Here is a 27,900-nt window from a genome sequence, read left to right as displayed (position 1 = left end):
CCCATCATTTTCTTTCATTAACCTGCCTTTCCTTCACTCATCCTTCCCTCTTTGTGGCCCTTCTGTTCTTCTTGGCTCTCATTTCTTCCTCCTTTTGTCTTGGAAATTCACTAGGCTGTCTTCCCTTTTTCTCTACCTCTGTCCTCCTTATCCCACCCTAACCTTCCACTCTTAAAATTAATTTTATTGGTGAGGTGATTCTATAGGGGTGTTTGTTTTCAACACATTCCCATCTGTGTCCACTTATATCCTAGAACAACTCTAAGATCATTCACAGTTTAACATCATTCTTTATTTTTCCTCAAGGTCTTCTTTGTCTTGCCTGACCATGTCTTACCAAGTCACAGTTGGCCAGTCAGCAAGGTTTTTTCTATTTTGTTTGTTTTGATTTTTTTTTTTACACTATTTACTGAATGTCTAGGCCTGTCCTAGGTTGGAGACCAGAGCAGTCAATGTCAGGGTCATGGCCATTCACGAGAAAACAAGAAAACAAGCAAATTTGTTATTCATTTGTTTCAGTCGTGTGTGACTCTTCATGACCCCATTTGGGGTTTTCTTGGTCCAGATACTAGAGAGGTTTTCCATTTTCTTCTCCAGTTCATTTTACAGATGAGGAAACTGAGGCAAGCAGAATTTAAGTGACTTTTTCAGGGTCACACAGCTAGTAAGTGTCTGAGGCCAGATTTGAACTAAGGAAGATGAATCTTCTTGACTCCAGGCCCCATATTCCCTCCACTGTGCCACTGAGCTGCCCTGCTAAGAAAATGAGAGAATAATAAAAGAAAATGTGATTGGGTATAAAAATGATGAATCGTATAGGAATTCAGAAATAGAGTGATGTCCTTTGTCCTATAGGCAATAGGGCAAGACTGAAGGTTTTTGGTGAAGGTAGTAATGTGATTAATATTAATGTGCATTAATATTATTTTGGCAGGTGTTTTAAGGGTGGATTAACTGCATGACCCTGGTCAAGTCATATAATCTCTCTTGGCCTCAGTTTCCTCATCTGAAAATGGAGATAATAGCATCTACTTTACAGTTATTATGAGGATCAAACGAGACAATATGTATAAACCTTAAGGTGCTATGTAAATATTGTTATTTGATGTAGTTATTGTTATTTATTGTCATTAATATTATTATTATTATTGATTTGAGAAGGGAAAAATAGGGTCAGAGAGACTAGTGTGAGTTGGGTTAGTCCAAGGGGGCTATCCACCATTAGAGCTGAATCCTCAAGGATGAGGTTGGGCAAGAAGAGTCAGAGAAGAGGAGCAGACTTCAACTATGATTTGTGGTTTTGTGGGATTGTTAGATTGCAAGGCTTTTAAGGGTGGTTTGTCTTAAAAAGCCAAGCCAGAAGCTGATTAGCTTTCCCAGTTTTGCTGCTTGAGTGGAAAACTTTTAAGACATACATATTCTGAGGGCTGTTGTGGCCAGTGAGCTCTTCAAACAGAGACTAAACTTCAGGAGTGAGCACCTCTTGGGCAGTCAGGTTGTAATGTTAATGGGATTTAAGATCTTCCTTGCCCATTAATAGACCTCACACAGAGGCTTAGGGGAGGCTTGCTTGGGGGCTTGCTTATGAGAAAGATCTTGTGATTCCACAGTTGAGATTGAGTGACTGTGTGTTCAGAGCTCCCTGACTGCTCAGATGTAAAGACTCTCTATCCAGGGATGTATGTAAAGTATATAGTTGATTCAGGCAGTCAGAGCCCTGTCTGTTGGCCTTTATTTCTCTGCTTGTATTTCCTCTGAAGTTCAGGGTGCTGACTTTTCCTCTGAACTAGTGAATGTAGTTTAAAAAGATTGCTGACCACTTAAACAGCTACCTTTCCTAGTAAAGCAGATCTAAGCACCTGTGCTAGCAGCCGTTCTGGGTATGCCAGTGTGGCTGCTGCTACACAGGTTCATTTTTTTTTCACTCTCCATGCTGGCAGAGCAATAGCTTTTTCAGATCTGACTTTTACTTTAATCAAAATGGACACCTATGGCTCTCTGGTAGGCTCTGGAGAATACAGGATGAGTGTTAAGTCCTGGACTCTGCTTTCAGGGGCTTTTTATTACTGTGCAAGGCATTCTGTGAGCATACAGCAAATACATGAATAATTGCTATGTAAAAGGCCCTGTGCTAGATCCTGGTAAGTGTCAAATGAATGGTTTAGACAAGAGATACCAATATTTTTGAAAGGATGAGATGGATTGCTATTGGAGATGGGGTGGTGGTCAGGCAAGGATTCATGAAGGAGGTGGTAGCAGGGCTTGAGATGGGCCCTGCTGCCTCAAGGCTCTCCTACTCCAATCCACCCTTCAGGCAGCTGCCAAACCAATTTTCCTAACATGCAGATTTGACCATGTTACTGTCCTACTTAATAAGCTCTAGCAGTTCTCCATTACCCCCAGCATCAGATATGACCTTCCCTGTTTGACTTTCAAAGTTATTCACAACCTAGATCCTTCCTATCTTTCTGGGCTTCTTACACATTCTTCTCCAACCCAGCTGGCTAAACTGTTTTGCTTAACACTTAGTCTTCCATCTTTGTTCCTTTTCATTGTCTCTCCACATTCTTGGAATGTACTCCTTCCTCTTCTCCATCTCTCAGAATGTCTTCTTTCCTCCCAGGACCTACTGTCTATGTGACACTTTTCCTGGTACTCCCAGGCATGAGTATCTTTCCTCTGAATCTCCTTGTGTTGTGTGGTGTTGTGGTGTGTGTGTGTGTGTGTGTCCCTTGGTGAGAGAGATTTTAAGCTCCTTCTGGGCAATGAATGTTTTCTCTTTCTCTCTTTGTATCTCTAGCATTGAGCATATTATCTCGCACATAGTAAGCAAACATTTAATAAATGCTTGTTGATTAATTGAAAGATGGGAATGATCCAAATAGTCTCAGAAGAAAGAAGTGGGTATTCTAGGTGGGAATAGTTCAGAATTATTTGTTTCCTTTCTCAATTGAACTTAAAGTCAAATTCCTGGGTCTTGACAAGACGGAGAACAGTGCTTTGGTCCCTTGTCCTAAACAATGGTTGATTCTTCATCTAACTTGTTGTCATACTTGTTGTATGGAAATCACAGACTCAGGCACAGTCCCTTCTTTCACAAGGGGCACACACACCACTGCCCTCTGGCAGTGGCATTTCAGGAACTGATATCTAATGATTTCAGGAAACAGCAGAAGAGCCAGGTTCTTGTTGCTCCTCAGAGTGACTGGGGTAGAGGGAGAATGATGAGATTTGATGGTGGGAAGGAGCCTAAGCCAGGAGGGATCATGGTCATATCCTCAGGGGCGTTCCAGTTCAGTTGTCCAAGATGAGTTGGGAGCATGACTGCTCACTTTCCTTTGGTTCCATACCTTCTCTGTGCCCAGTGCTATGGAGCTCAGCCGATCTCCATTTCAGCCCTGCTTTGCTACTGACTCCCTATGTGATTTAATATGAGCATTGTCTCCTCTTTCTTGGGTGCAATTTCCCTTCCCTGTAATGTGAAGAGTTCACATTAGACAGTCTCTAACGTCCCTTCTATCTTTATGTGGAAAAAGTGTTGGACTTGGAATCTGATTATCTGGGTCCTAGTGTGGCCATTTGCTACTTATTATGACTTTGAGCAAATTGCCTCAAGGCTCTGTGCCTCAGTTTCCCCAAATGTAAAATGAGGAGTTAGACAAGATGACCTGTAAGGTTCCTCCCAGCTATAAATTTATGATCCTATAAATTTCCCAACAGTCTTATAAATGTTATTGCATACTTTTGTAATACTATATTGGCAATTATAGAACTTTTTAAACATTCATTTTTAAGTTTTGAGCTCCAAATTCTCTACCTCCCCCACCCATTGAGAAGGCACCACGATGCCCATTATATATATGAGATCATGAAAAATTTTAGAGGATTTCAAAGTTTGCAAAATGCTTTACAAATAATAGCTCACTTACTTTTCACAATGACCTTGAAAAGTAGGTACTGCAAATAGAATACCCATGTTTTAGAGGAGGAAACAGAGACTTTGAGAGGCTGTTACCCAGCAGCACCAGCTACCAAGTCACAAGTAGAATTTTATCATAGGTCTTTCTAATTCCAAGTCTAGCATTTTCTCCAGTATTTCAGGCTTCCTCACCAAGATGATACCAATTGATCAATCAATAAGTATTTTTTCTAATCAATTTATTTATTTTTAGTTTTCAACATTCACTTCCTTAAGTTTTAAATTTTCTCCCTCTTCCTTCCCAAGACTCAACAAGCATCTTTAAAGTACTTACTACATCCCAGACATTGTGCCACACACTGGGGATGCCCAGACAAAAAGGAAACAATCCCAGATCTCAATGTACTGACACTGAATGTGAGCTGGTGGCATAGTGGGCTAAGCTCTGGGCCTGGAGGCAAGAAGACCCGAGTTCACATCCAGCCTCAGACAGTGACTAGCTGTGTGACCCTGGGCAAGCCCTGATCCTCTGCCTGCCTTGGCTCCTCACCTGTAAAGTGGGCCTAACAATAACAACTACCTCAGGGTTGTTGTGTGGATCAAACGAGATCGTGTTTGTTAAAGGGTTGGCACATAGTAGTTGCTCAATAAATGTTTTTATTCCCTTCCCCCTTTCCTCCTCTCTATTATCATTACCGTGTTATTACACATATTGTCGCTCCTCACTAGGAATTTGCTTTTTAAGCCAACAGCCCCTTAAATGGACAGCTATCGAATACTATACAACCTTTCAGCTACTGGTCCACCTATAACCACTTGATCTGTTCTTAATGATAGGTGTCTGCCTCAGGTAAAGGTTTAGCATCAGTGGAGAGAAGAATGGAAAGATTGGTCAGATGGTGGAGAGGAAGCAATGGTGTCATTTCCAGTGGAGTCTTTGTGGAAGAGGCACCCGCTGGAGGCCAGTGGCCTCTGACATTCCTAGTCATGCCTGTGTTTCCCAGGAAGAGGAAGTTGTGTGTGTGTGTGTGTGTGTGTGTGTGTGTGCGTGCACGCGTGCATGCTAACCTTTACATCAATATCACAGTTAATGATGACTGGAGAGTACGCTCACAGGATGTGTTGGTGTGGTGTGACCCACAGCGCTGAGTTGAGGTCAGTCACTGATTTGAGGGGTGAAGATGCTATGTGTGTACCTGCCTTCCTTTCAGTCCTTTCTTAGGCTCTCTGAGGCCTGGGCCCTGACCCCTCACCACTCAAAACAATTACCATTGCTGATCCCTGAGCTGGAAGGGATCAGATGTGCTCTTTAACCAAGTGAGATGGAAGATTACATTTGTTTGAGCTGGGAGAGTTCAGAAACATTTCTTGGGAACCCTGGGCACACTATTCCTCTGCTTGGGCTCCAGAAGGATTTCCTGGGCTTGCTGCCATCTTGAGGAGATTTATTTTCTCTATAATCAATTCAGTTCAATAAAGATGTAGTGAGCACTTATTAAGCATCAGTGTGCAAAAGCTGAGCAGCCTGTGGAGAACCACAAAATGAAAAGGAAGAAGGCATCTCTCTCATGTCAAATTTGTTTTAAAAAAATGTCTTATTGAGGTCTTTTGTTTTTTATATCAGTACCTCCCTAATACGCTACCCGTGTCCCCATTGATCTCTGCCTCTTAATGAAGCCCGAACTGACACGTTTGTCAGTCACTCGACAAAACATTAACCACCTCCTCTATGCCAGGCACTGTGCCTAATTTGGGAGATGCAAAGAAAAGTAAAAGGCAGTCCCTGCCCTCAAGGAGCTCCCCATCTAATGAGAAGACAAGGCATCAAAAAGAAGCAGGGCTTGATGAATCCAGGGGAGTGCAGTCCAGTGGGAAATCATGAGGTAGCTGCTCTTGGTGCCCTCCTGGAGGAGCTCTGCATGTCTGTCTTCCCCCCATCTCCAGGCAGGGGAAGGTAGGCATCCCATGAGCAGGGAGTACTGAGGAGGTATCAGTTGTAGAACTGATGTGATGAGATCTAGAGGTCAGGGGAGTGCAGCCATGTGGGGGAAACCACCCTGGCTCTGGGCACAAAATTCTGCCCCAGGGGTCCCCCGCCTCTTGGCCTAGGAGAGTGAAGTATTTTTTATCATTTGTCCTCAGGAACCAGGATTGATTATTGTACATAATCTGAATGCAGATGCCTCTCATTGTAAATAAATTTTTACTACCATCTTTTGTTTTTATGTTACCTACATATCTGTGCCCACTCCCATTACTCATATCTTTAACTAAGGATAAAAAAAAAATAACAAACCAAAAAACCAATTAATCAAAACTATGGAAAAAGTCTGATGTTATAATGCAGCCATATTTTCCCCATAATCCATGATCATAGTCCACCACCTCTACAAAGAAACAAGGGGAGGGATGGTTTCTTTTTATATCTCTTCTTTGGAGCTAGGGTTGGTAATTACAATTTCACAACATTCAATTTTGATAATTTGTTTTTGTTTTTACATTTTTATATTCATTATGCAGATTGCTTTTCTGGTTGTACAGATGCCTTATGTGTTTTCATTTGCATTATTTTAATCATGTATGTAGTCTTCTGGTTCTGCTCTCCTTTCACTGAATCACTTCATATAAATCTTCCATTTTTCTCTTAGAATGTTATTTCCTTGAGATCAGGGAATGTTTTGGCTTTCTTTGTGTACCCTAGCACTTGACACAGTGTCTGGGATCTTAGTAAGCACCTAATAAATGTTTATTGATACTTATTTATACAACAGCATTTTGACAAAGGATGAGTTAATATACAAAGCAACATGTTATTCCAAATAGTCATGAGATTAAGAGCCATGGTCTCAGAGGTCATCTAGTCCAATCTGTTCATTTTATAAATGAGGAACAGGTCCTTGAAATAGAATGTAAATTCCTTGAGAGCAGACTTTAATTTTTGTCTTTGTGTCCAGGAGGACTGTATCGAGTACATAGTAGGTACTTAATAAATGCTTGTTGATTTCTTTTCTTTTTTTTTTTTAAGCAATTGGGGTTAAGTAACTTGCTCAAAGTTACACGGCCAGTTATTTCTGGGTGTGGTGCTAAATATCTGAGCCCGGATTCGATCCCAGGTCATCCCGATTCTGGGGCCAGTGCTCTGCTTATTGATTTCTTGATTGCCAAAGGTCATATAACTGATAAGTATCAGAGAAAACATTTGAACCCAGGTCCTCAGACTCTAAATCCAGTGCTTTGTTCAAAACTAAAATTGCTTTGGAAGAGGTTTTTTTTCTTCTGCTCCGGCCCACCCTACCCCATCAAAGGAATCTCTAATATTTAAAGTCACGTTTTGATTTAAGGGAAAAAAAACAAACCAGCAAATGGATTTAACCAAAAGGCTCAATTGAGCAGGGATATAATGGCAGTAAGGTTTATAGAGGTTGTGTCTGATGGGGGAGCCACTCCTAGTGTTTGAAGTATGAACAATTCTTGTGAGCCACCGGGGAAAAAGAACACTGCATCTTCGGGAGTTGTTACTGTTGCTCTATTTTCTGGGTTGGGACCTTGAGGTTTGTTCAAGAAATACTAGCTGGCCCTCTGGTTTTGGTCATTAGGATAACTGTTATTCAGACCCTTTTTTTTAAAAAAGAAAAAATCCCCAAAACATCCCCTGCAAAAAAGCATGCCCCCCGGACATAGCCAAGATTCCCTGCCTGATTTAGAGGAGTCCTAAGATGGTAAATGTGAGGGAGAAGTAAATCCACCAGTGCCTTCCACGTGCCCACCTCCAGTGCCTGTCTCTGCCAGAAATATAGAGGACTGTCAGACCCAAGACCCTTGTCCTTTAAGAATACAAAGTTTTGTGATGCAGAATGTAAATGGGTGGGCCACTCAACAATAGTTTATCAGTAGGACAGAAATTCTGAAAAGGGAGAACTCACAGACAGCATCCTGAATGGCAGAGCTGGAAGGTACTTGAGGAATCGGATCTTCTAACTGCCTTATTTTACGGATGAAACAGAGGCTTAGAGAGGGTGAGGTCTCCCTATAGCTATTAAGTATTGGAACTGAGGCTTGAATCTGTATTCTGACTGTGAAGCCCTATGCTCTTTCCATTGATGATTTGAAACATGGGATCATAGAATTCACATCTGAAGAAATATTGGAGCAGCATTTTTTATTTTTTGTTCATATGATGTAACTTTTGATGAAGCCTGTGGAACTATAGAGGTAACCAGGTGGTTACCTCAAGTCAGAAAGACCTGAGTTCAAATGTGGCTTCACACACATACTAGCTGTGTGACTCTAAGCAGGTTGCTTTGCCTCTGTTTGCCTCAGTTTCCTTATCTATAGAATGGGGATAATAATAGCACCTACCTCCCAGAATTATTATAAGGCTCAAATGAGATAATAATTGTACAGAGCTTAGCACAGCATCAGGCACATAGTAAGTGCTCTATAAATCTTAGCTATTATTTTGGAAACCTCAGAATATTGTTTTTAAATCCATAAAGCAAAATTTGTAAGATTAAAAGGGAACCAATTGTAATACAGTTAACAAAATATGAAAAAAAAAAAGAAAAACTAGTTCACAGACTTCACGTTAAGAATCCTTGCCTTAGAGGATATTTAACCTAACTTCCTCATTTTATAGATGAGGAAAGTAAGGCCCAGAAATATTTTGATTTTATCAAGATCATATAGATAATAATTGAATCCAAATCCAATCTTTATTGGATTGTAGGCTACACTCTGTATAGACTGAAGTCAATGGAAGACTGAATTCATGGAAGAAGTAGGACTAAGCTAGGCTTAGAAGGGTTGATAGGATTTGGATAGGCAAAGAGAGAGGGGAATGAAAATGGAATTTCCAGGAGGAAGAATCCTGAGGACGAGAATGGAGAGGGGCAATTGGACTGGAGTGCTGACTTGACTGGCTTGGGTTTGCACTGGGGAGCAATGGGGAATTAGTGTTAGGGTAGGATGACCTGGGTGAGGAGTTTAGACCTGATGTTCTATTGAGAAGGTCTTTGGAGGTGAGATAAGCCTAAACCAGAGTTCTGGCTCTTCACTGGGGGGCCTGAGAAAAATTCTCTTAAGTTATGAGCCTCAAAGGTCCTCTTGCCTGCTTCCATTCACTTCTTCATTATTTACTTTTGAAATGGAAGCAGTAGCTGGTGCCTAGGCAGTGGAGCCATCAGAGTTTGGTTCAAGCCAAACCAAGCCATGTTTAAGTATGTTGACTTTTGTGCTGGATAAGAACCTCGATGCAAATAGAAATAAGACATACCTCTTGCCTACGAGGGGCAAACCACACGTTAAAATAACGCGGATAACAAGGATAATTCCTAACTTTTATATATTGCTTTAAGATTTGCAAAACCTTTTGCATAGGTTATCTCAATGGCTCCTTGACATGCTGGTCCTGGGGAGGGGAGGGATGTTACTTCTTGCCCCCACTGTCACTTCCAGACCTTTCCTTTACTTCTGTCACTCAGCTTCTCTTCCTCTTTTGTAGTCAACTCAATCAAAACTCACCATTCATTCCACATTGTTATGACTACAGTTTACCAATCCCTGGGTCATTCTCCTTCCTCTCTCATGGTATTCAGCATTGTCCTCTCCTCCCCAACTCCTGCTCTTATACCAGGGGACTTCAGTAGTGACATAGATGCTCCTTTAAATGCCTTAACCTTTTACTTCCTAAAATTCTATGCACCTCAACCACACGTTGAAATGATCACATACTAGATGTCACCATTACCCAGGTGTTCCACTTCCAAAATTGTGAATGCCCATGTTCCCCATCAGACCTATCATTCCATCTCTCCCTCTTCCTCATCCCTCCTTCACCAAGACCTTCATTCCCTCCACTCTTCAGTACTTTCTTAGGCCATTACCATTGCTCTGACTTCATTTCTCCTCCCCCTCGACATCAGCCCAGTAGGTAGCTGCTTCAACTCTACCCGGCTCTCTGTTCTTGTCCCTAAGTCCTCTTGCCACTCACTTCTTGCCAAACCTCTAGCCTGGATGACTCTCACTGCCTTCCCCCACTTCTCCTACTTACCAGCTGCTTACTCTCTGTTCTTGTCCCTAAGTCCTCTTGCCACTCACTTCTTGCCAAACCTCCAGCCTGGATGACTCTCACTGCCTTCCCCAACTTCTCCTACTCACCAGCTGCTTAATGCAGCTGGAAGAATTCTTCTAACAGTGCTGACCTCAGTTGGGTCCTCACTGTAGCAAGGCAGTACTTTTTTCATCCTTAAATGATCCCCTGTCTCACTCCTCACAGAAGTGGTTCTAAACTTTCTCTTCCCTCTTGGAGCATCACACATTTTCCTTCCCCACCATTCTCTCAGATGAGGACCTTGCCTCTTACTTTACTGAGAAAATTGAGACCACTTGACATTTTCTTCATCCTTAAGCCTCTTGACATCACCTCCTACTCTCTCTTTTCCCCAATGTCTGACAAAGATGTGACCTGTCTCTCTTATTTTCTCCAGTAGATTATACCCTGTCATTTCCTCTCCTCCCCAACATCCCCCCCGCCACACACATACATACACGTACCTTGATTCTTCAGCCTCTCCCATGCTACTGGCTTTTTTTTCCCCTGATTTGGCATTTAAAGCCCTTCAAAATCTCACCCCTATCTCTATTTCCAGCCTTGTTGGCTATTACTTCTCTTCTCAATGTCTTCAATTCAGCCAAATTGGCCTCTCTGTTCCTCACGTAGGACCTTCCATCTCCATCTCTTCATCTTTGCACTTTCCATCCAACATACCTGGAATACACTCCCTTTTCACTTCTGCTTCATAGAGTCCTTCTTTAGAGACTCAAATAAGGAACCATCTTATATATAAAACCTTTCCTGTTCCCCCCCAACTTCTGATGTCTTTTCTCCCAAACTACCTCCTAGTTAACTACTAAGTATATATCCATTTATTCTGTAGACAGTTCTTGCTTTATGTAAATTCACATCACACAATTCAACTTTACATAAAGAATTCTCAAAGAAATCTGTATTAAAAAAAAACCCAAACCCTAAAGCAAACCTACTTTAGCTTTACAGTACTATGCTCTCTCTCTCTCTCTCTCTCTCTCTCTCTCTCTCTCTCTCTCCCTCCTTCCCTCCCTCTCTCCCTCTCTCCCTCCTCTCCTGTTCATCAAAAACCTAAAAATACCTCCAAACAAACAAAAACAACAACCCTGCAAGTAAAGGCATAACAGCAGACAGGCAGAGAGATTGCGGCAGCTGCCATCTGATGGGAGGACATGAGACCTCGGTGGCCAAGAGAGGAACCCTTTGCCTTGCTCAGCCCACCCACCTGCATGTCCAGGGCAAGGAGGGGAAGGATCTACCTTCCTTCTGTCTGTTCTGAACTACCACGTTTCTGTCTTTTGCCCTGTGTGTTGCCTTTTCCTCTCCTGTCTGAGTCTGTGGGTCTGGGCATCATTTATAATTCTAAGTCCAGTACTCTGTCTGTTGTTGGTGGTGGTCTCTGAAGATGATCATGACATCAGGAAGGTGATATCATGACTTGCAAGTGAATTGGATTTTAAGTGAGGGAGGGCTGTGCAAAGTCACCAGCCTCACTCTCCCCTCTGGAGCCATCTGAGTTCAGTGGTAAGATATAGATCAAGACAACTGGAGATGGTCCCCAGAACTCCATCTGCTGTGCCACAGAATTAGAAAGAGTATTAGGAGGTCAGATACATTTACAATCTAATAGTGTGGATAAGACAAATACAAATAGTTATCAATCAGATACTTACTAAGCACCTCCTAAGTACTGGGGATATAGAGACAAACATGAAGCAGTCATTAGGAGCTTATATTCTACTGGAAAAACAACATGTATGCATGTAATGTATGTACACACACACACATATATAATAAATATAAATTAAATGGGAAATCATGAGCAGCTGGGGATCAGGAGGCATCTCATGGAGGGGAAGTAGTATTTAATCTGTGCTTTGCATGAAACTATAGGATTTTAAGGGGTGGAGATCTGTAGCAAGCATGGAGGACAGCCCTGTGGAGTCGTAGATGGAGACAGGAAATGAAGAACAAAATAGCGGGATACAAAATGATAAGAAGAAAAGTATAGAGTGTTATTTGAAGTTTGAGAAAGGAGTGATTCTTATGGCACTTTACATGTTAGGCCTTAATGAAGATTCATTTTAAAGGGCGGATCATCCTTCTGACTTTTCTGTTTGGGTCTCAAACTTAACCCTGCAAACTTCACTTGGTCACTTGGTCCAGACTGTCTTTTGTCTCCTGTTCTTGAAAGCCATTCCTGGGAGGGTTTTGTTTTTTAATTCTTCCTTTTGACAGATCCATTTTGATGACATTCTTAACCCTATTTGTCATTATTGATTTAGACTCCTCCAGCCTCAGGTAGGCTATCATTTTGTTTCCCAGTTAGCCCTTCTGACATCAGCTCTTAATAGTAGAAAGAATCCTGAATGGAAGGCCAAAGACCTGAGTTGTTGACTATTATCCCTAACTCACTCACTATGTGACCTTGGCAAGATTTGGTCTCTCTGTAAAAATGGTACAAATGGTTTCTGAGGGTTGGCATTCTTTCATTTGATGATGATGACACTGTGTCACAGAGAAGTAGTGGGGTCCATTGTCTGTGCACACCAGAAAGAGTTTAAGAAGGCTGCCTTGCTCACATTATTCCCCTACATTCTGTTGACAGTAGAGAAAACAATAACAACAAATTCTCATGTAGGTTTTGTGAGTCTTTGGTTCTCTTGTTTCATACATACACACACACACGCACGCGCACACACAAACGAATGCACACACACACACACACACACACACATTCTCTCTCTCTGTCTCTCTCAGTTCCTGCCAAGAATCTTAAAAAAAAAATTCTCTCTGGGGAGTTGGGGTGGGGTCTTACAGCCTCTTATTCTTTGTAGGAGGAATATCCTAAGGGTTTTATTATTGTTCTTCAGGTCCAGGAATAAGTTCCTTTCTGCTCATCTTCTGCTTTTCCCAGGCCAGGATTACTGCAAGGGAGGCCACCCCTTCTGTTGCTTCATAAAAGTCTGAGGCTTAGATTTTTTTGGGTGGTTTTACAGCCTACATCAGCCTATATCACTGCCCTTTTTACTTCAATTCAATAGACATTTATTAAGCACTAACTGGATACAAAGCCCTAAGCTAGCCACTGAGGAGGAAGGGGCCAAAGATAGAGAAGATGAAATGCCTGCCTTCTTGGAGCTTACATTCTGGTGTAGCTTACATTCTGGCTCCTATCTATCGTATATATTTGTCTGTCTGTCTGTACCTACACACACACATACATGTAGGTGAGATGTGATCCAGGGGTATAAGCAGTGGGGTAGCCATGGCAAAAAGAAGGGCCACCTTATTTTCTGAGACTGAAGCAAAAGAGGAAAGGATCGGTCATTTTATATGTATCTAGATATATATATACCTATCTGTATCTGTCTGTCTGTGTGTCTATCTATCTATCTAGAGATGCTTTGATATGTTTTGTAGGAAGATGAGGAAATTTATGGTCTATGGCCTCAATTTTTCTCTGGAATTTCTCAGTAATGAAGGAGGCAAAGTCATCTGAAGGAAACTGAACTTGAGAAAATTTGAAACAGCAGCTGTGAGGAATGTAATGGAGCAATTAGTTTCAAGTAAAAGAATTGCCTTGTAGTGGTTAGGGACCAATTGAAATTAGATAATGTGAATTTTTAGTGGGCCCACTCAGAAAGGCTTTTTAAAGTTTTCTCCAAATAATGCAACAGCTGTAGAGTAAAAGCAGAGATTTTATTGTTTAATTGTTTCAGTCACGTCTGACTCTTTGTGACCCCATTTGGCATTTCTTGGCAGAGATAGTGGAGTGGTTTGCCATTTCCTTCTCCAGGTCATTTTACAGATGAGGAAACTGAAGAAAACAGGGTTAAGTGACTTGCCCAGAGTCACACCAGCTTGTAAGTGTCTGAGGCCAGATCTGAACTTGGGAAGATGAGTCTTCCTGACTCTAGACCCTGTCTTCTATCCACTGGACCACCTAGTTTCCCAGAAGGTACAGATGAGGGTCAACCAGGTTTGGGCGCATTGATGACTGAGGGCAGAAAAGCATGGGATTAAGGGGTAGAGGACTATGCATCATTGAACTGGTTAATAATGAGCCAAGATTATGAAAGTAATAAAAAAAAGCCAGAACTGTAGTAATTGTTAATACTGTCTTTCTTCTCAATTATCTTATACTTATTTATGTAGATATTGTATCTCCTTGTAGAATGAATGTAAGCTCCTTGAGGGCAGGGACTGTTTCTTTTTTTTTTTCCCCAGCTTTGAGCACTATACCTTGTATGTAGTAGGTACTTAAGAAAAGCTTGTCAGATTGAAATGCTTATTGAGAATGGGATGGTCTGCATAAGGTCAAAGAACGTGTTTAGAAATCATGAGAGTGTGGGAGAGATAGAAGGACCAGAGTTTGATCAAAGGGGAATTTCAGAGTTCTTCAAGATCAGGTAGGTATAACAATCTTCAGTGAGGGTGATGTTGTATGACTAGCCCATGGATATTGGATACAAAATAGGGATGGAAGCTATGGGAAGTAACATTGATGTACTAGACACTCAGAAGTCCATTAACCTGGAGGGTTAGGTAGGAGTCTTAGTGATAGTGTCCTTACCTTCCTGGGTGAAGGAGGTCTGAGTAGTTTCTGCTTCCTAGTCAGTTAGCCAATCAGGCCCTATATGTCCACCCTTTGTCTTTAGATGGAGCCAATGGGGAGGTAGATGGTAATGGAGGCCAAGAAGATCATGTGGTAAAGGAAGTCTTGAATTCCAGGCTACTGACCCCCGACAGACCAATTCACTTTTCTGTTGTCTACACCACAAAACTTGTGTGAGCCCTGTGGGAAGGCCCCTCTTGGCCAGCTGGTTCTTGGTCAAGAGAGAGAATGAGAAGGGATGTGGATGACTCTTCCCCTGTAAGTGATCCCACTGCCCATTGAGACTACTCATTAAACATCAAACCCCACCAAAGACCAATGATGAAGCTGCTCTGAAACCTGAAAAAGTTTGTCACCTGGCAATTAACCCTGTAGTATAAACAGAAGGGAGAAGTGTCCTATTCTCTCTGAGTTGCATGTTTTTCAAGTAGCTGCCATTCTCCAAATTCACATCCCCCAGCAGGTAAGCTGGAATTTTAATAGGGTTGTACCCAGGGGGTGTCTTGACTTTCCTGCCTACCAAGCCCAGGCTCAAAATCATTAACCAAGAGGCCACAGACTATTAAACTTGATCTAACCGGTGGGTTTCACTGTTGGTGAAGACCCCCACATGGAGCCAGATGTTTTCTCCCCCTTAGCTTTATTGATTCAAATGATGGGCATCCTTCCACACAGGACTGTGAAATGCTGAGAGCTCCTGCTAGTCTCTCCCATAAGTCACACCTGATGTGCACCATTTGATTTCTGTTCATTCATTCAGCCAGTATTCTTTAAGTAACTCTGGCAGACCCAGTCTTATGCTCTGCTATCCTGTAGGGGAGGCAGAGGAAAGGGGAAAAAGGTCCTTACTCTTAAGGAGTTTACATTTTGGTTAGGGAGACAAGATTAAGAATCAGAAAATAAGTTAGCCCGTGACAAATGCTAAATTGGAGCAAATGATTGGAGAATAAGAGAATGTGGACTTAAGTTGTTAATTGTGTGGAACAGACAATGCATATAACAGGAACTGGAGAAATGAAGGATTAATGCTGGAATGCACAGAGGTCATAGAATGATGGTGGAGAATTCATTCATTTACTTATTGAACTTGGAATGGCTTAGAGCTGAAGATTTTCTTCCTAGTAGATAGACTTGAATTCCATTAGTTTAAATGAGCTCAAAGGGCTGAAAAGGGCAGTGAGGGCATTTGGTGAAGATGAAGCTCTCTGTTGGCTGTAAGACCTCTACCTAGTGACCTCATAGATTTTGGGCATTAGTGTACGGTGTGTCCCAGCCTAATGGTATTATGCCTCCCCTGGGGTATTCTGGAACATCTAGGTTCTCTAATTGGGTAGCCAAAGCATTATACTTCTTGTCAGTGGATATTTTTATACTTAAAGTCAATTCTGACTTCCCACAGTTCTCATGCTGAGCATCTGTGATGATTGCCCCCACTGGCTAGTTCAGATATTAGGAAGCTATTAGGATGCTAAGGACACTGTGGTTCCCAATGACACACTGACCTTCAAGGCCTTCAAAGGCAGTTGCTGCTCAGCTAGGGTAACAAGTTGAAGTTGTTGACCCAGTTGACCCAGATCCGCTGGTGGTGGGTGCAGGCAAAGGAGATTTGTTACTGGGTTCCCCTGGCCTGGGGCCAGGGGGAGCTGGAGAGAGTCCAGGAAAAATAAAGCTGCCCTCAGTAAAGGGCCATGGGTGCACACCATTGCTCCAAAGCCCGTAACTCCTCACCCTTAATTGCAGTTTTCAGAGGTAAAGAGAGCACCAGCACTTACTAATTAAATATGTTGCAGATCCTGGTCCCTCCTGGATACTTGAGCCATAAATTAACTGTAATTAGTCACAGCTTTGAATTCTGGGAGTGCCAGTGGTATAATGGAGATAAGTTTGATTAGTAGAGCTCAGAAATTAAATTGAAATTGATTTGCATAAAGGGTAATTTCCTTACCTCAAAGTGTTGTATTTGGAGGCCTGGGAAACAGGGAAGTGACCACATCTTCCTCAAGTACCTCCTTGACTTTTAGGGCCTATTCGCTTTTGTGCCAGTTAGGATTTGGTCAGCTGCCATCTCTCTTTTTTTTTTTTTTCAAAATTTTATTTTAGATTCAAATGCTAGAACACAAATACAAAATAGAGAAAAGAAACAAAAACATATCATAAACTTAAATATTGGTACTTAAATAAAAAGTTAGGAAAAAAAGCATGTTGTATGCATAGCAGAACATAAGAGAAGATTCAAATTATGTAACAATAAATTTTCATTTCAAGAAAGCCCATATGATAAATAATACTCATGTTGAGAATTGTCCATCTTTTCTTTGCTTCCTTGTGAGTTTTCTTTTGTTCTCTGTTGTGTACTTTTTTACTTTGTTCTTTTTCCCCCTTCCTCCCACCCCCGCCCCAAAAGGCCACAATAAAGTTTAGATATGTTTCTCTATAGCTATAGATATATACATACACATATATGTATATACATACATATAACTGGCCCTCTTTTTACTGGGTTTTCCCCACCTTCACTTCCCCTAACTTTTCTAACTTCCTAAATCCAACAATCTAATCCATCCAATCTAATAAGCATTTATTAAGCACCTAGTGTAAGGCAATGTGTCAGAGTCAAGATTTGAAATCAGATCTTACTGACTCTGAGACCTCATCACTATATATGCACACCACTTTTCAGTGCTTTGAGGAAGTAATTCTTAAACAATTTGGTTTCAAGACCCCTGTACACTCTTAAAAATTATTGAGAACCCCACCCCCAAAAGAGCTTTTGTTTATGTTGGTTATATTTATCAATATTTTGTTGTTAAATCACTTCAGCTGTGTCTGACTCTTCATGACCCCTTTGGGGGTTTTCTTGGCAAGGATACTGGAGTGGTTTGCCATTTCCTTCTCTAGCTCACTTTATAGATGAGGAAACAGACAAATAGGTTAAATGACTTTCCTAGGGTCTCACAGCTAGGAGAGTAGTATCTGAGGCTGGATTTGAACTCAAGTCTTCCGGATTCCAAGTCCTGATTCCTATTTCATACATTGTACCACCTAGCTGTCCCTTTAATATTTACTGAATTTGTAATTAAAATATTTTACCATTAAAAATAATTTTAACTTCATGGAACCCCTGAAAGGGTCTTGGGAACCCCTCAGAGGTCCCTGGACCACACTTTGAGAACTGCTGCTCTAAGATGTCACTGTGAGTTAAGTATTGCAATTTACAATCATATGTAATTTGAAGTACCACAGAAAGGAGTCGGCAGAATGAGAATAGACCTTAACGATAGGCACTAAAATTTGAATATAGAATTGGAAAGGACCTCAGACATCATGTAGTGCAACCCCTTCATTTAAAAAATATATTGTTTAATATAAATGTTTTATTGATGCTCTTTAAAGAAAAACCAGTCACTTCCCAGTGATTTAGCCCTGCCACAGAATAGCAAAAATACTATTAAACCAAACATCAAATCAAATATTGGCCATGTCTGACAATATGGGTCTCATTCTTTGACTTACTCCTCTGCCCAAAGATAAGAGGCATGCTTCACCATTAGTCAGTTCTCTGAAGTCAAGCTTATTCATTACATGGATCAGCATTCTGATGTCTTTTGGGGTTGTTTTCTTTCACATGCTGTCGTCATCATATAAGTTGTTCTTCTGGATCTGCCTACTTTGCTGTTCATCAGTTCATACAAATCTTCTAAGATGTGTTTATTTGTTGCTTCTTATGATGCAATAATATTCCATTTTATTTATATGTCACAGTTTGTTTAGCCATTCCCCTAGTTGTTGAACTTTGCTTTTCAAATAATGCTGTTAATAATTATATATGCATATACACATATACATATGTGTACATACACACATATATGTGTGTGTATGTGTATGAGATCTTTCCCTCTGTCTCTGACCTCCTCAGAGGTATTTATCAGTAGTAATATTCCTTGGTCAGAGTGTATGTTCACTTTAGTGACTTTCCTAATATAATCCCAAGTTGTTTTCTAGCATGGTTAGATCAATTCAGGGCTCTACCAAAAGTACATTAATGTGCCTCTCTTTCAACAGTCCCTCCAGTGTTGGCTGCTTTCATCTTGATCATTCTGATGGATGTGGGGAGAAACATCAGGCTTGTTTTAATTTGCATTTCTCTTTTCTACCTTCTTATTTTACAGAGTATGGAACTAAGGCTTATAGGGTAGACTAAAGCAGGATGGGAGTCAGGATCAGGAGCCCTATAAAAAGACTTGGGTTCTACTGCTGGCTGTGCCAGATTTTACCCTTTGAGCTTCTGGTTCTTCATCTGTAAAATGAGAAAACTGGATTAGGTGATGATGTCTAAGATGTCTTCTGGGCCTAAAGTTATATGACTTGTCCAGGGTCACCTAACAGCAGAGCAGGATTGGAACCCAGGTCCTGACTCCCATCTGACCCAAGACGCTTTCTACTGCCTACTACATGTCTGGTTCTAAAGAAATAGCCAGATGTAAGGAGATCAGGTCAACACATATGAAAAACTCAAGAGGAAGCTGATGATGTCTAGCCGATGGCTAGACGAAATACTGGACCTGGAGTCAGGCAGACCTGAGTTCAAATTTGGCCTCAGATACTTGCTAACTGTGTGAACTTGGGCAGGTCACTTAACCTCTAGTCCTTTCAATTTCTCCAGTTATAAAAAGGGAATGATAATAGCACCTACCTCATAAGGTTGTTGTGAGGATTAAATGAGATATTTGTAAAAGGTGCTGGCACAAGGTAGGCACTATATAAATGCTCATAATCTTCTCTTCTCTCTCAGGGACTAGTGAGAATGCATTATTGAACTGATGAGACTCCCTGCCTTTGAGGTCGGATTTCCCTGGTGTCCCTGCTGTTGGCAGTGGTATGGGCTTCCCTTCTTAGAGACTTGAAGACAAAAGGGGCACTTCTTCAGTTACTGTTCTCAGCTCCTTCAGATAGAATGTGGGGTCTCCCTGAAGGGAAGCTCCCAAAATTTTAACCATCGGAGAAAAGTGTCAAGAGAAAGGGGAAAAAAAAGTCTTCCAAAAAATCTGAAAACCCCAAAGGTAGAGAAGATCTTTCCTTAGAAACATATCACCCAAACAGCTCCCTTTGGAGGCAGAATGTTTCATTGCAAAACCTCCATCAGACACCAGCTGTTCTATAACTACTTCTGGGTTTGGCTCCTGTTGCAGAAGGGATTTATGGGGCCTTCAAGGAGCTGATGGTAAGCAGAGCTGGCTTTTCTCATGTGACCTCTGCCTTGTCCCCTCTTCCCTTCACCTGTCCTGTCTCTGTGGTTTGTCTTCAAAAAGCCTCTGGAGCCAGCAGGGCCAAACCCAGGAGTTCAGAGAAATTCTGTGTGTGTGGTGGGGAGGACTTTGTATATCTGTCTCTCATCTGGGAAGATAACCCTGGATTTCTGGTGTCTAGAAGTAAAGTCTCTTCTACTCAGCATCTGAGTGGAAGAGGCCTGCTAGCTACCCTTCTGTTGGCTCTCAGCTTATCTCCACAGAAGGCTTGGAAAAGACAAACAGAAAACCTGGAGTTTTCTTAAAGCTGCCTATGAAAGAGAACATGTGGGTGTAAAATAGTGTCCTGGGTGGTCAGTTAAGTTTTTCAGAGTGTACAGGCCACATCAGGGAACTTAAATGATTTAATATATTCAAAGCCCTTTGCATAAAGGGCTAGAAAAATGTCAGTTATTACTAGGTAATTAAGGTTGCTATTTTCCCAGAATATCCCTCATTGCTGTCAGCTTGAGCTAAGTCCTGAGCCCCAGGAGTAGAAAGAGCAGCCCTTGCAGAGTGGTAGGGAGAGGGAGTCAGGGAGTCTTTAAAACATTTTGGTGGGGAGTGCAGAGGCATGAAATCTTAACATATGTCCCTGGATGAGGATAGCCAGAAAACTTGAGCTTCTGGCAAGTAGATTGTGACTTCTGGGTATGCATGATCTTCCTGAGTCCTGATACTTGCTTCCTACAGTTATAAGTAATAATTGCTCAAGATAATTAGCATTGTTGGGCCTGTTTTCTATCTACAAAATGAAACATTTATACTAGGAATTTCTTAATCTGAGTTCAAAAATGCTTTTTTAAAAAAATGTTGATAACTATATTTCAGTATAATTGGTTTCCTTCATAATTCTGTATATTTTATTTTATATATTTAAAAAAATTCTGAAAAGGGGTTTATATGCTTTGTCAGATGGGTCCATCACACAAAAAGTGTTAAGAACCCTTGGACCAGATACTTTCTAAGGTTCCTTTTAGCTCTAAGTGTATGATTTCAGGATTAATTAAATTTAAATTAATTCAGGAGGCTTCCTTTTCCCTTTCCCCTTCCCCCTTTCCTCTTTCCTTATCAGCTGAGGGAATAGAAGAAAAGAAGAATCCCTTAATTTGGGATCTGGTGATTAGCTTGGAAGAATGGTCAGTCATTTTCAGTCATGTCTTACTCTTTGTGACCCCCATTTGGGGGTTTTCTTAGCAATGATAATGGAGTGGTTTGCAGTTTCCTTCTCCAGCTCATTAAGATGTGGAAATTGAGGCAAGTGGTGTTAGTTAGGTGACTTTCCCAAGGTCATATAACTAGTAAGTGTCTGAGACCAGGTTTGAAATCAGGAAAATGACTCTTTTGGACCTCAGGCCTGGTGCTCTTTATCCACTGTGCCACCTAGTTACCCCTTTCAGGAATGACTTCTGCTGAATTGACCTTGGTGAGGCAACAGGATATGCTCTGAGCAGGAGGGTAAGCTCACTTTTGCTTCACTACAATGGGAGCTCCCCAGAGCAGGGGTCAGGAGACAGATGCTAGCTAGCATGGTGGAGAGAGTGAGGAGAGAGGAGAGGAAGCAAAGAGAGGGGGGCGTGGAGGGGATGGGAAGGAAGAGAGGGGAAGTAGGGGGGAGGATGCCTCATCATTTGGGTTTGGTGTTGAGAGTGGGAGTGAAAGCCCTTGGCCGATATACCAAAACACCCCTGCCTGCCTCCTGTAGGATTATCTTCCTTGCCTCCAGCCATGGGTTTATAGAACTCTGTCTTGGGGCTACCGCCTTGGGGTCATCCCCTCCCCTCCCCTCCTCTCTTTCATTCTCCTGAATTCTTTCTGGTGGGGCCTCATATCCAGAGCCCAGATTCTTGGGTGCATTCACTGCTTCTACCCACTAGATAATGGAGGTATAGATGGGAATGATCTATTTGGAAGCAAGACACACATAGTTGGTTATGTTTGAGGAATTTTGTCTTCTTTGTCTAACTTGTGAGTAGCTCCCAATGAGCTCCTCCCCTCCATTTAGTTACTTCAGTCCGGCTCCCCAACCTGTTCTTAGTCTAAGATTTTCCTTTCCTGCCTGGCTCTCTAAAAAGTCAGATGCTTCTTAGTTCTCTAGTCTCAAATGAGTTTACTCCCTAAGCTAGGGGCTTCCAAATTTTAGAAATTGTGGAACTTTTATATTGAAAATATATGTAAGACACATTTTTTTTTTGCATTTAAGCTACATCATTAATATTTTATCCATTACTTTTGGAAGTCTAGATAATCAACAAAACAGTAAGTCAAGTCCTGATTTATAACATTTGTTGCTTTCCAAAGTATAAATACTTACACTAAAAACTGAACAATTGATTCTAGCCAGTCTTGACCTCATTCCAGCACACCTCTGGCTCCTACCTACAGGTCCTACCTAAGCTCCTACCTACCTCCTACCTAAGGTCCAACCAAACTGGCCTTCTGATGTGTTCCTCACATACCACATTCCTTTACCAGTCTCTGTGTCTTTGTTCAATTTACCCTCCATACCTGGAATGTACCACTCGACTTCATCCCCTCTTCCTCCTCAGAATCCTCTCCTCCTTCTGCATGAAGCCTTTCTTGACCCCCCTCAGAAAACCAGTATTTCTCCCTCCCAGATTATCTTGTAGGCATTTTGTGTGTGTATATAAATGTATATGTATATACATATGTGATATACTTATACATAGCTATTGTTTCTCTAAATACAAGTAAGCTTTTTGAAGGCAGGGACTGTTTCATTCTTTGTACTTGTATCTCCCACATTAGCACAGTGCCTGGTACCTAATAGATATTTAACAAATGCTTATTGATTAATTGATTACCATGCTGCATACTTATTTTGTGGCCAAGTAGTATAAAACAGAATTTTTACTGATTTTTTTTAATAGGAAACATAAAATGCCAGAGTTGGAAGGTCTTCACAGGACATCCTAGAGAACCTTAGAAGATTAGCACTAGGAGGGATCCTACAGGTCATCCACTCCAATCCCCATTTTATAGATTTAGTCAGAAATACTGATGTTTCTAAAGGGTAATTGACTATCTTAGTTCTACAGAGCCTGAAACAACACCTTGGTCTAGAAACATAATCTAGGGCTCTTTCTGTTGCTTTATTGTCTCCAACATCCTCAATTTACAGATTTGGAAAGCTGAGTCCTAGATAGGTGGAGTAACTTTCCTAAGGTAAGGTCATATGGCCAATTAATTAGTGGCAAAGCCAAAACAGGAGCTAAGTTTCCTGAATACTGTTTCACCCTTCTTTCTATGCCATATTGAAATATAGCCAACAACCTATGGTGGCCGCAGAATCAGAAATGTAATAATAATAATAAAACAGTAATAAGGTGGCATGCTGTCCATAAAATTACTTTTTAATATAAAGTCACTTAGACATAGTTTCATTAATTCATAATCAAACCCCACTCTAAATGGCCATGCCCTATCATGATATCATCTGGCTGATTGCCCATCTGTATAATGGTTTCTGTGGAATTAATTGCCTCTGTAATATTATGATACTCATGAATGACATTGGGTGGGGCATGCTATCTAATAAAGATTAGGGAAGTAAGATTGAGAGTGGAGGTTATGAGGATTGTAATTAAGTTTTCCTCTCCTGTTTTCTTTTCTTCATTATTCATTTTTCTGCCCACACGTGGCAGCCCTCATTGGAGCCAGTTTCTGGTCCTTTGATCCTGCTTGGTAACAAATGTGCTTCTGTAGGGTGACGTTGAAAGTTTAATTTGGAAACAGAATGAGAAAAAGTGACAAGATTCCAAAATAACATCTTCATCTACTTGTGAAACTTCCCTGGAACCCTAACCAACTTCTCGGACCCATTTACCACACAGTTTGAAAATCCTTTCCTGGGGCTGCTGGAAAAGTCAGTCCTACTCCCTATCTTCCTTCAAACTGTCCTCATTCTCCCTTCAGCCAAGACACTTGCTTTTTCTTTCTTCTTTATGTTTTCTGAATCTAGCACCATGTCCATTCCTTGGGGGTGGGTATGTGTGTGAGAAAGAGTAGTTCCTGGGGGCAGCTAGGTGGCACAGTGAATAGAGCATCGGCTCTGGAGTCAGGAGAACCTGAGTTCAAATTCGACCTCAGACACTTAACATATTTACTAGCCATGTGACTTTGGGCAAGTCACTTAACCAATTGCCCTGCCCTTCCCCCCCCCCCCCAAAAAGCAAAAAAACCCGAAAGAACAAAAAAGAAAGAGTACTTCCCCTTCTTTTTTTTTTTTATCTTGTCCCATTTGTTATTTATCCTAATAACCAGAATTCATTGACTCGCAGTCATTATTAAGAAACCATTATATGAACCCATCCCTTATTTAAGGACATATAATGGGGACCAATTTACCAGGACAGTGTGCCAGAATTCATTGACTCGCAGTCATTATTAAGAAACCATTATATGAACCCATCCCTTATTTAAGGACATATAATGGGGACCAATTTACCAGGACAGTCTAGTTTTCTGTGATTCTTGGAGAAATCTTGGAGCAGTTGCTGTGATTGTAATCTGGGAATCCTCAACGTCCAGCCTAGGGCTTTCCCAAAGCAGACAGGTTTAGTGTTCAGCTAGAAAGGGTGGGGAAAGAGTGGGGAGAGGATGTGTGGCTAGAGCATTTTTCTCTATCTTTCAAGTAGTGCCCCACACTTTGTGGCAGTTTATATCCAATATGCTAACTCCAGCCAAGGTGGAATTGCAAACTTACACACTGATTGTATGTTCACTGAATGCTTTGGTCTTAGAAAATCTGAATTTGAATTCCAACTCTTCCAAATTCTAGCAGTGTAGCCACAGGTGAATCACTGAAACTCTGTGAGACTCAGCTTTCTGATACAGATAACACATTCCCTCACTATTGGGCTACTGTGAAGAAAACACTTTGTGGAGCTTTAAACGCTGTAAGAATGTGAGTTATTGCGATCTGAAATAGTTCCTTACCTTCGTTCCTATTTATTGATTTTTCTTTTTCCTTTTCTAGGTCTACATTATCAATGTGACTTGGTCTGATTCCACCTCCCAGACTATCTACCGGCGATATAGCAAATTCTTTGACCTACAGGTAGGTTTTTTTTCCTCTGTGGAGATGCTGTTTTGTTTCACTTGGAAAGATCTGTATTTCTCATTGGTTAGGCTTCTTATCTCTCCTTTTTCCCCTCTTTTCTTCCCTCCCTCCTTTCACTTGACATGGACAATACTTTTCAGCCAAAGGTCAAAGTATAGCAATAACAGATGACGCATACCTCTTGGATGGAGCTGTATTTGTGAGGGCAGTGTTTTCTGGACAATGCAGGTTTCTCCACCAAGGAACAGGAATGCTTTGGTGTATTTTCAGCAGCATTAATATGTTTCATAAAACCTCAGAACTCTTCTAGAAGGGGAAGAGACTTTGATGGTCCCCTAATCTTGCCATCTTGGGTTTCCTATAGAATCTCAGAGTTGAAAGGAACCTCAAAGGTTTTCTAGTCCAGACACCCATCAAATGCAGGAATGGTCACTATATCATTCCTGACATCTAGACTGGTCATCTAACCTTGGCTTGGAAACTTGCAATGATGCATATGGAAGTTTCTGTCCATCCAGGCAGCCTATTCCATTGTTGAATAGCTCTCATTGTTAGAAATTTCTTCCTTATATTGAGTCTCCTTGTAACTTCCTGCCATTGGTTCTAGTTTCCTTACCCTTCTTTCCTATTGTTTTTTCAAGGTGGGGCGAAGGTGGCAGCTATAATGGGTATTGGTGGGTGTGTATATGTGTGTATGTGTACAAGTATGTGTGTATGTAAATAAGTGGGGTGAGGCAAAAGTCACCGTACAGTGAATCAATGAAGAAAGACTTTTATTGAACACTGTATACCAAGCACGGGGGGGTACAGATGGAAAGGCAAAGCAAATCCTTTCTTCCAGGGAACTCACATTCCAATTGGATGAGACAACACAGAAAGGAGGATTGAGCTGCAGCCGGGACAGGAAGACTTTGTGGTGCTTAGGGTACAGTAGCAGGATGGTGCTGAGGTCACTGTAGGAGGGGTTGGAGTCAGTGCCTTTGGTGTGAGGGGCATATCTGATGGGGTGGGATGGGGAGTTCTTCACTATCATTAGGAAGAGAGAAGTCAAGTCGACACCAATTGATTAAATGTTTCCTGTGTGCTAGGCCTGAGAGTCAGTGTACACTGGGGGCTGTGGGTTTTCTAAGAGGGAGTGAGGATGGGGGAGTCAGCATTTAGTTAGGTGGGGGACCTTAGCAGGAAGGTTAGGGATAAGGATTCCCTGGAGTATCTGCTCTGCTAGGCCCCACTGAGGGCTGGGCAATGCACTTTTACTTTGGCCCTTTAAAATATTGGGTAAATTACTGAGTTACATAGATGGCGATCTGTTTGTGAATCGCTGGTGCTGAAACAAATTAATCATCTTGTGGCTGATTTTTTGACAATGACTTTCTCCAGACTGAACTAGGCTGGTCTTTAGACAAGACACGGATAGGATCGTGGAACCAGAGCTGGAAGGGCCCTCTGAAGCCACCTAGTCCATACAGTCTGTCAATCTGCATATTTATATTTTGTATTGCTTGCCTGAGAAAAAAGCATATATGAAATCTTACGGTTACTTCAAAAATTGTCCTGCTTGTCTGTAGTACTTTCTGTTCTCTTCTGTATATTAAAAATATGTATATCTCAATGACCCTTTTTCTTTGGCATCACTATTGCTAACCCTCGCTTACCAGGGGCCACATGTAGCCCTCTAGGTCCTCAAGTGTGGCCTTTCGACGGAATCCAATTTTTTATTTAGTCAAAGGGCCACACAGGAGGACCTAGAGGGCCTCAAGGCTGCAGGTTCCCCACCCCTGTATTTCACCTGTCCATAAAAACTGAGAAAAGAAAGAAAGACATTTTTAACATTTAAGCAGAGACAAGCAAAATGATCCACACAGTGGCCACATCCCAAAATGAATGTCCATCACTGTATCCATCACTGCTTTGTCTGGGGGTGGGTCACGTGCTTCGATATAGGTCTCCTGATCATTGCATTGATCAGAGATCTGAAGTCTTTCAAACTTGTTTTTCTTTACAATGCTGTTATACTCGTATATCTCGTTCTCCTGGTTCTTCTCACTGTACTCTCTGTCAGTTTAGACTACTCAAAAATTCTCCTAAAGAATTTATTTTGCAATTTCTTATCTTGTAAGAATATTCTATTACATTGATATACCCCACTTTGTTCACCCATTTCCCAATTGTTTGTGAGGCAATTTAAAGCATTTCTTTTAGATCTAGCTCTTTTCTTTTCTTTTTTGCTTCTTTTCTCCACTTCAAGATCAGAAAGTTATTTTTTGCTTATCCTTTCTCTTAATGTCACTTCCCACTCCTTTACCCCTTTCCCATTTGTTTTCCTATTAAACTGATGTATCTTGGTATCAAACTCTGTGTGTGTGTATGTATGTATGTATGTGTGTGTGTGTCTATAGGTGTGTTCTGCCCTCCTTGGCCCATTTTACATAAGAGTGAGGTTCATCGGATGCCCACTTCACCCACTTCCATGTTTGTATACTCTCCTCATCCACTATTGTTATGAGAAACAGCAAGTTACTTCCCCTTCTTCTTCCTTTGTACCCTAGTGGATTCCTCCCTTTATCCTTCATTCTCTGACCTCCATTGAAACCCTCAGAATAGAACCAGTCCATCTCTGTTTTTCTCATTTAACTCCCTCAATAACTTTTGAAGACATTAAGATTCAAGGGACATTTGTTTCTTCTCCCTCATTTAGAATGTTAGCATTACCTTATCATACAATTCAATCCAGTTGCTCAAATATATTTATTTGATATCCCTGGTTTTTCTGGACTCTGGCATTTTGCATTTCGAACTTCTGGCTCAGTCCTGGTCTTTTCATTAGAAATGCTTGAAAGCCACTATTTCATTAGATATCCATCTCTCTCTCTCTCTCTCTCTCTCTCTCTCTCTCTCTCTCTCTCTCTC

The 27,900-nt window shown here is 41.4% G+C and overlaps 1 protein-coding gene and 1 long non-coding RNA gene across 6 annotated transcripts in view; one reads left to right on the top strand and one right to left on the bottom strand.

Annotated features, from left to right (window-relative positions):
- SH3PXD2A (SH3 and PX domains 2A) overlaps positions 1-27,900 on the top strand; it is a 351,487-nt gene that overhangs the window by 40,570 nt on the left and 283,017 nt on the right. For all 5 annotated transcript variants that reach the window (XM_069098879.1, XM_069098881.1, XM_069098880.1 and 2 more), the window contains exon 2: positions 24,907-24,987. In XM_069098879.1, the coding sequence (XP_068954980.1) occupies positions 24,907-24,987 (81 nt within the window). The remainder of the gene's footprint in view (positions 1-24,906; positions 24,988-27,900) is intronic.
- On the bottom strand, positions 11-26,644 carry LOC138169438 (uncharacterized). The gene is made up of 3 exons (XR_011170353.1): positions 25,169-26,644; positions 16,568-16,731; positions 11-756 (listed from the first exon to the last, which is right to left on the bottom strand). It is a non-coding gene; the product is annotated as an uncharacterized lncRNA (long non-coding RNA).

The sequence above is a fragment of the Petaurus breviceps genome, unplaced genomic scaffold (genome assembly GCF_028583685.1).
Source record: "Petaurus breviceps papuanus isolate PSGF00001 unplaced genomic scaffold, PetGlider_PUasm1.0 37, whole genome shotgun sequence".
Taxonomy (NCBI): domain Eukaryota; kingdom Metazoa; phylum Chordata; class Mammalia; order Diprotodontia; family Petauridae; genus Petaurus; species Petaurus breviceps.
The sequence above is the reverse complement of the archived record's forward strand: the minus strand, read 5'-3'. Positions and strand labels throughout refer to the sequence as shown.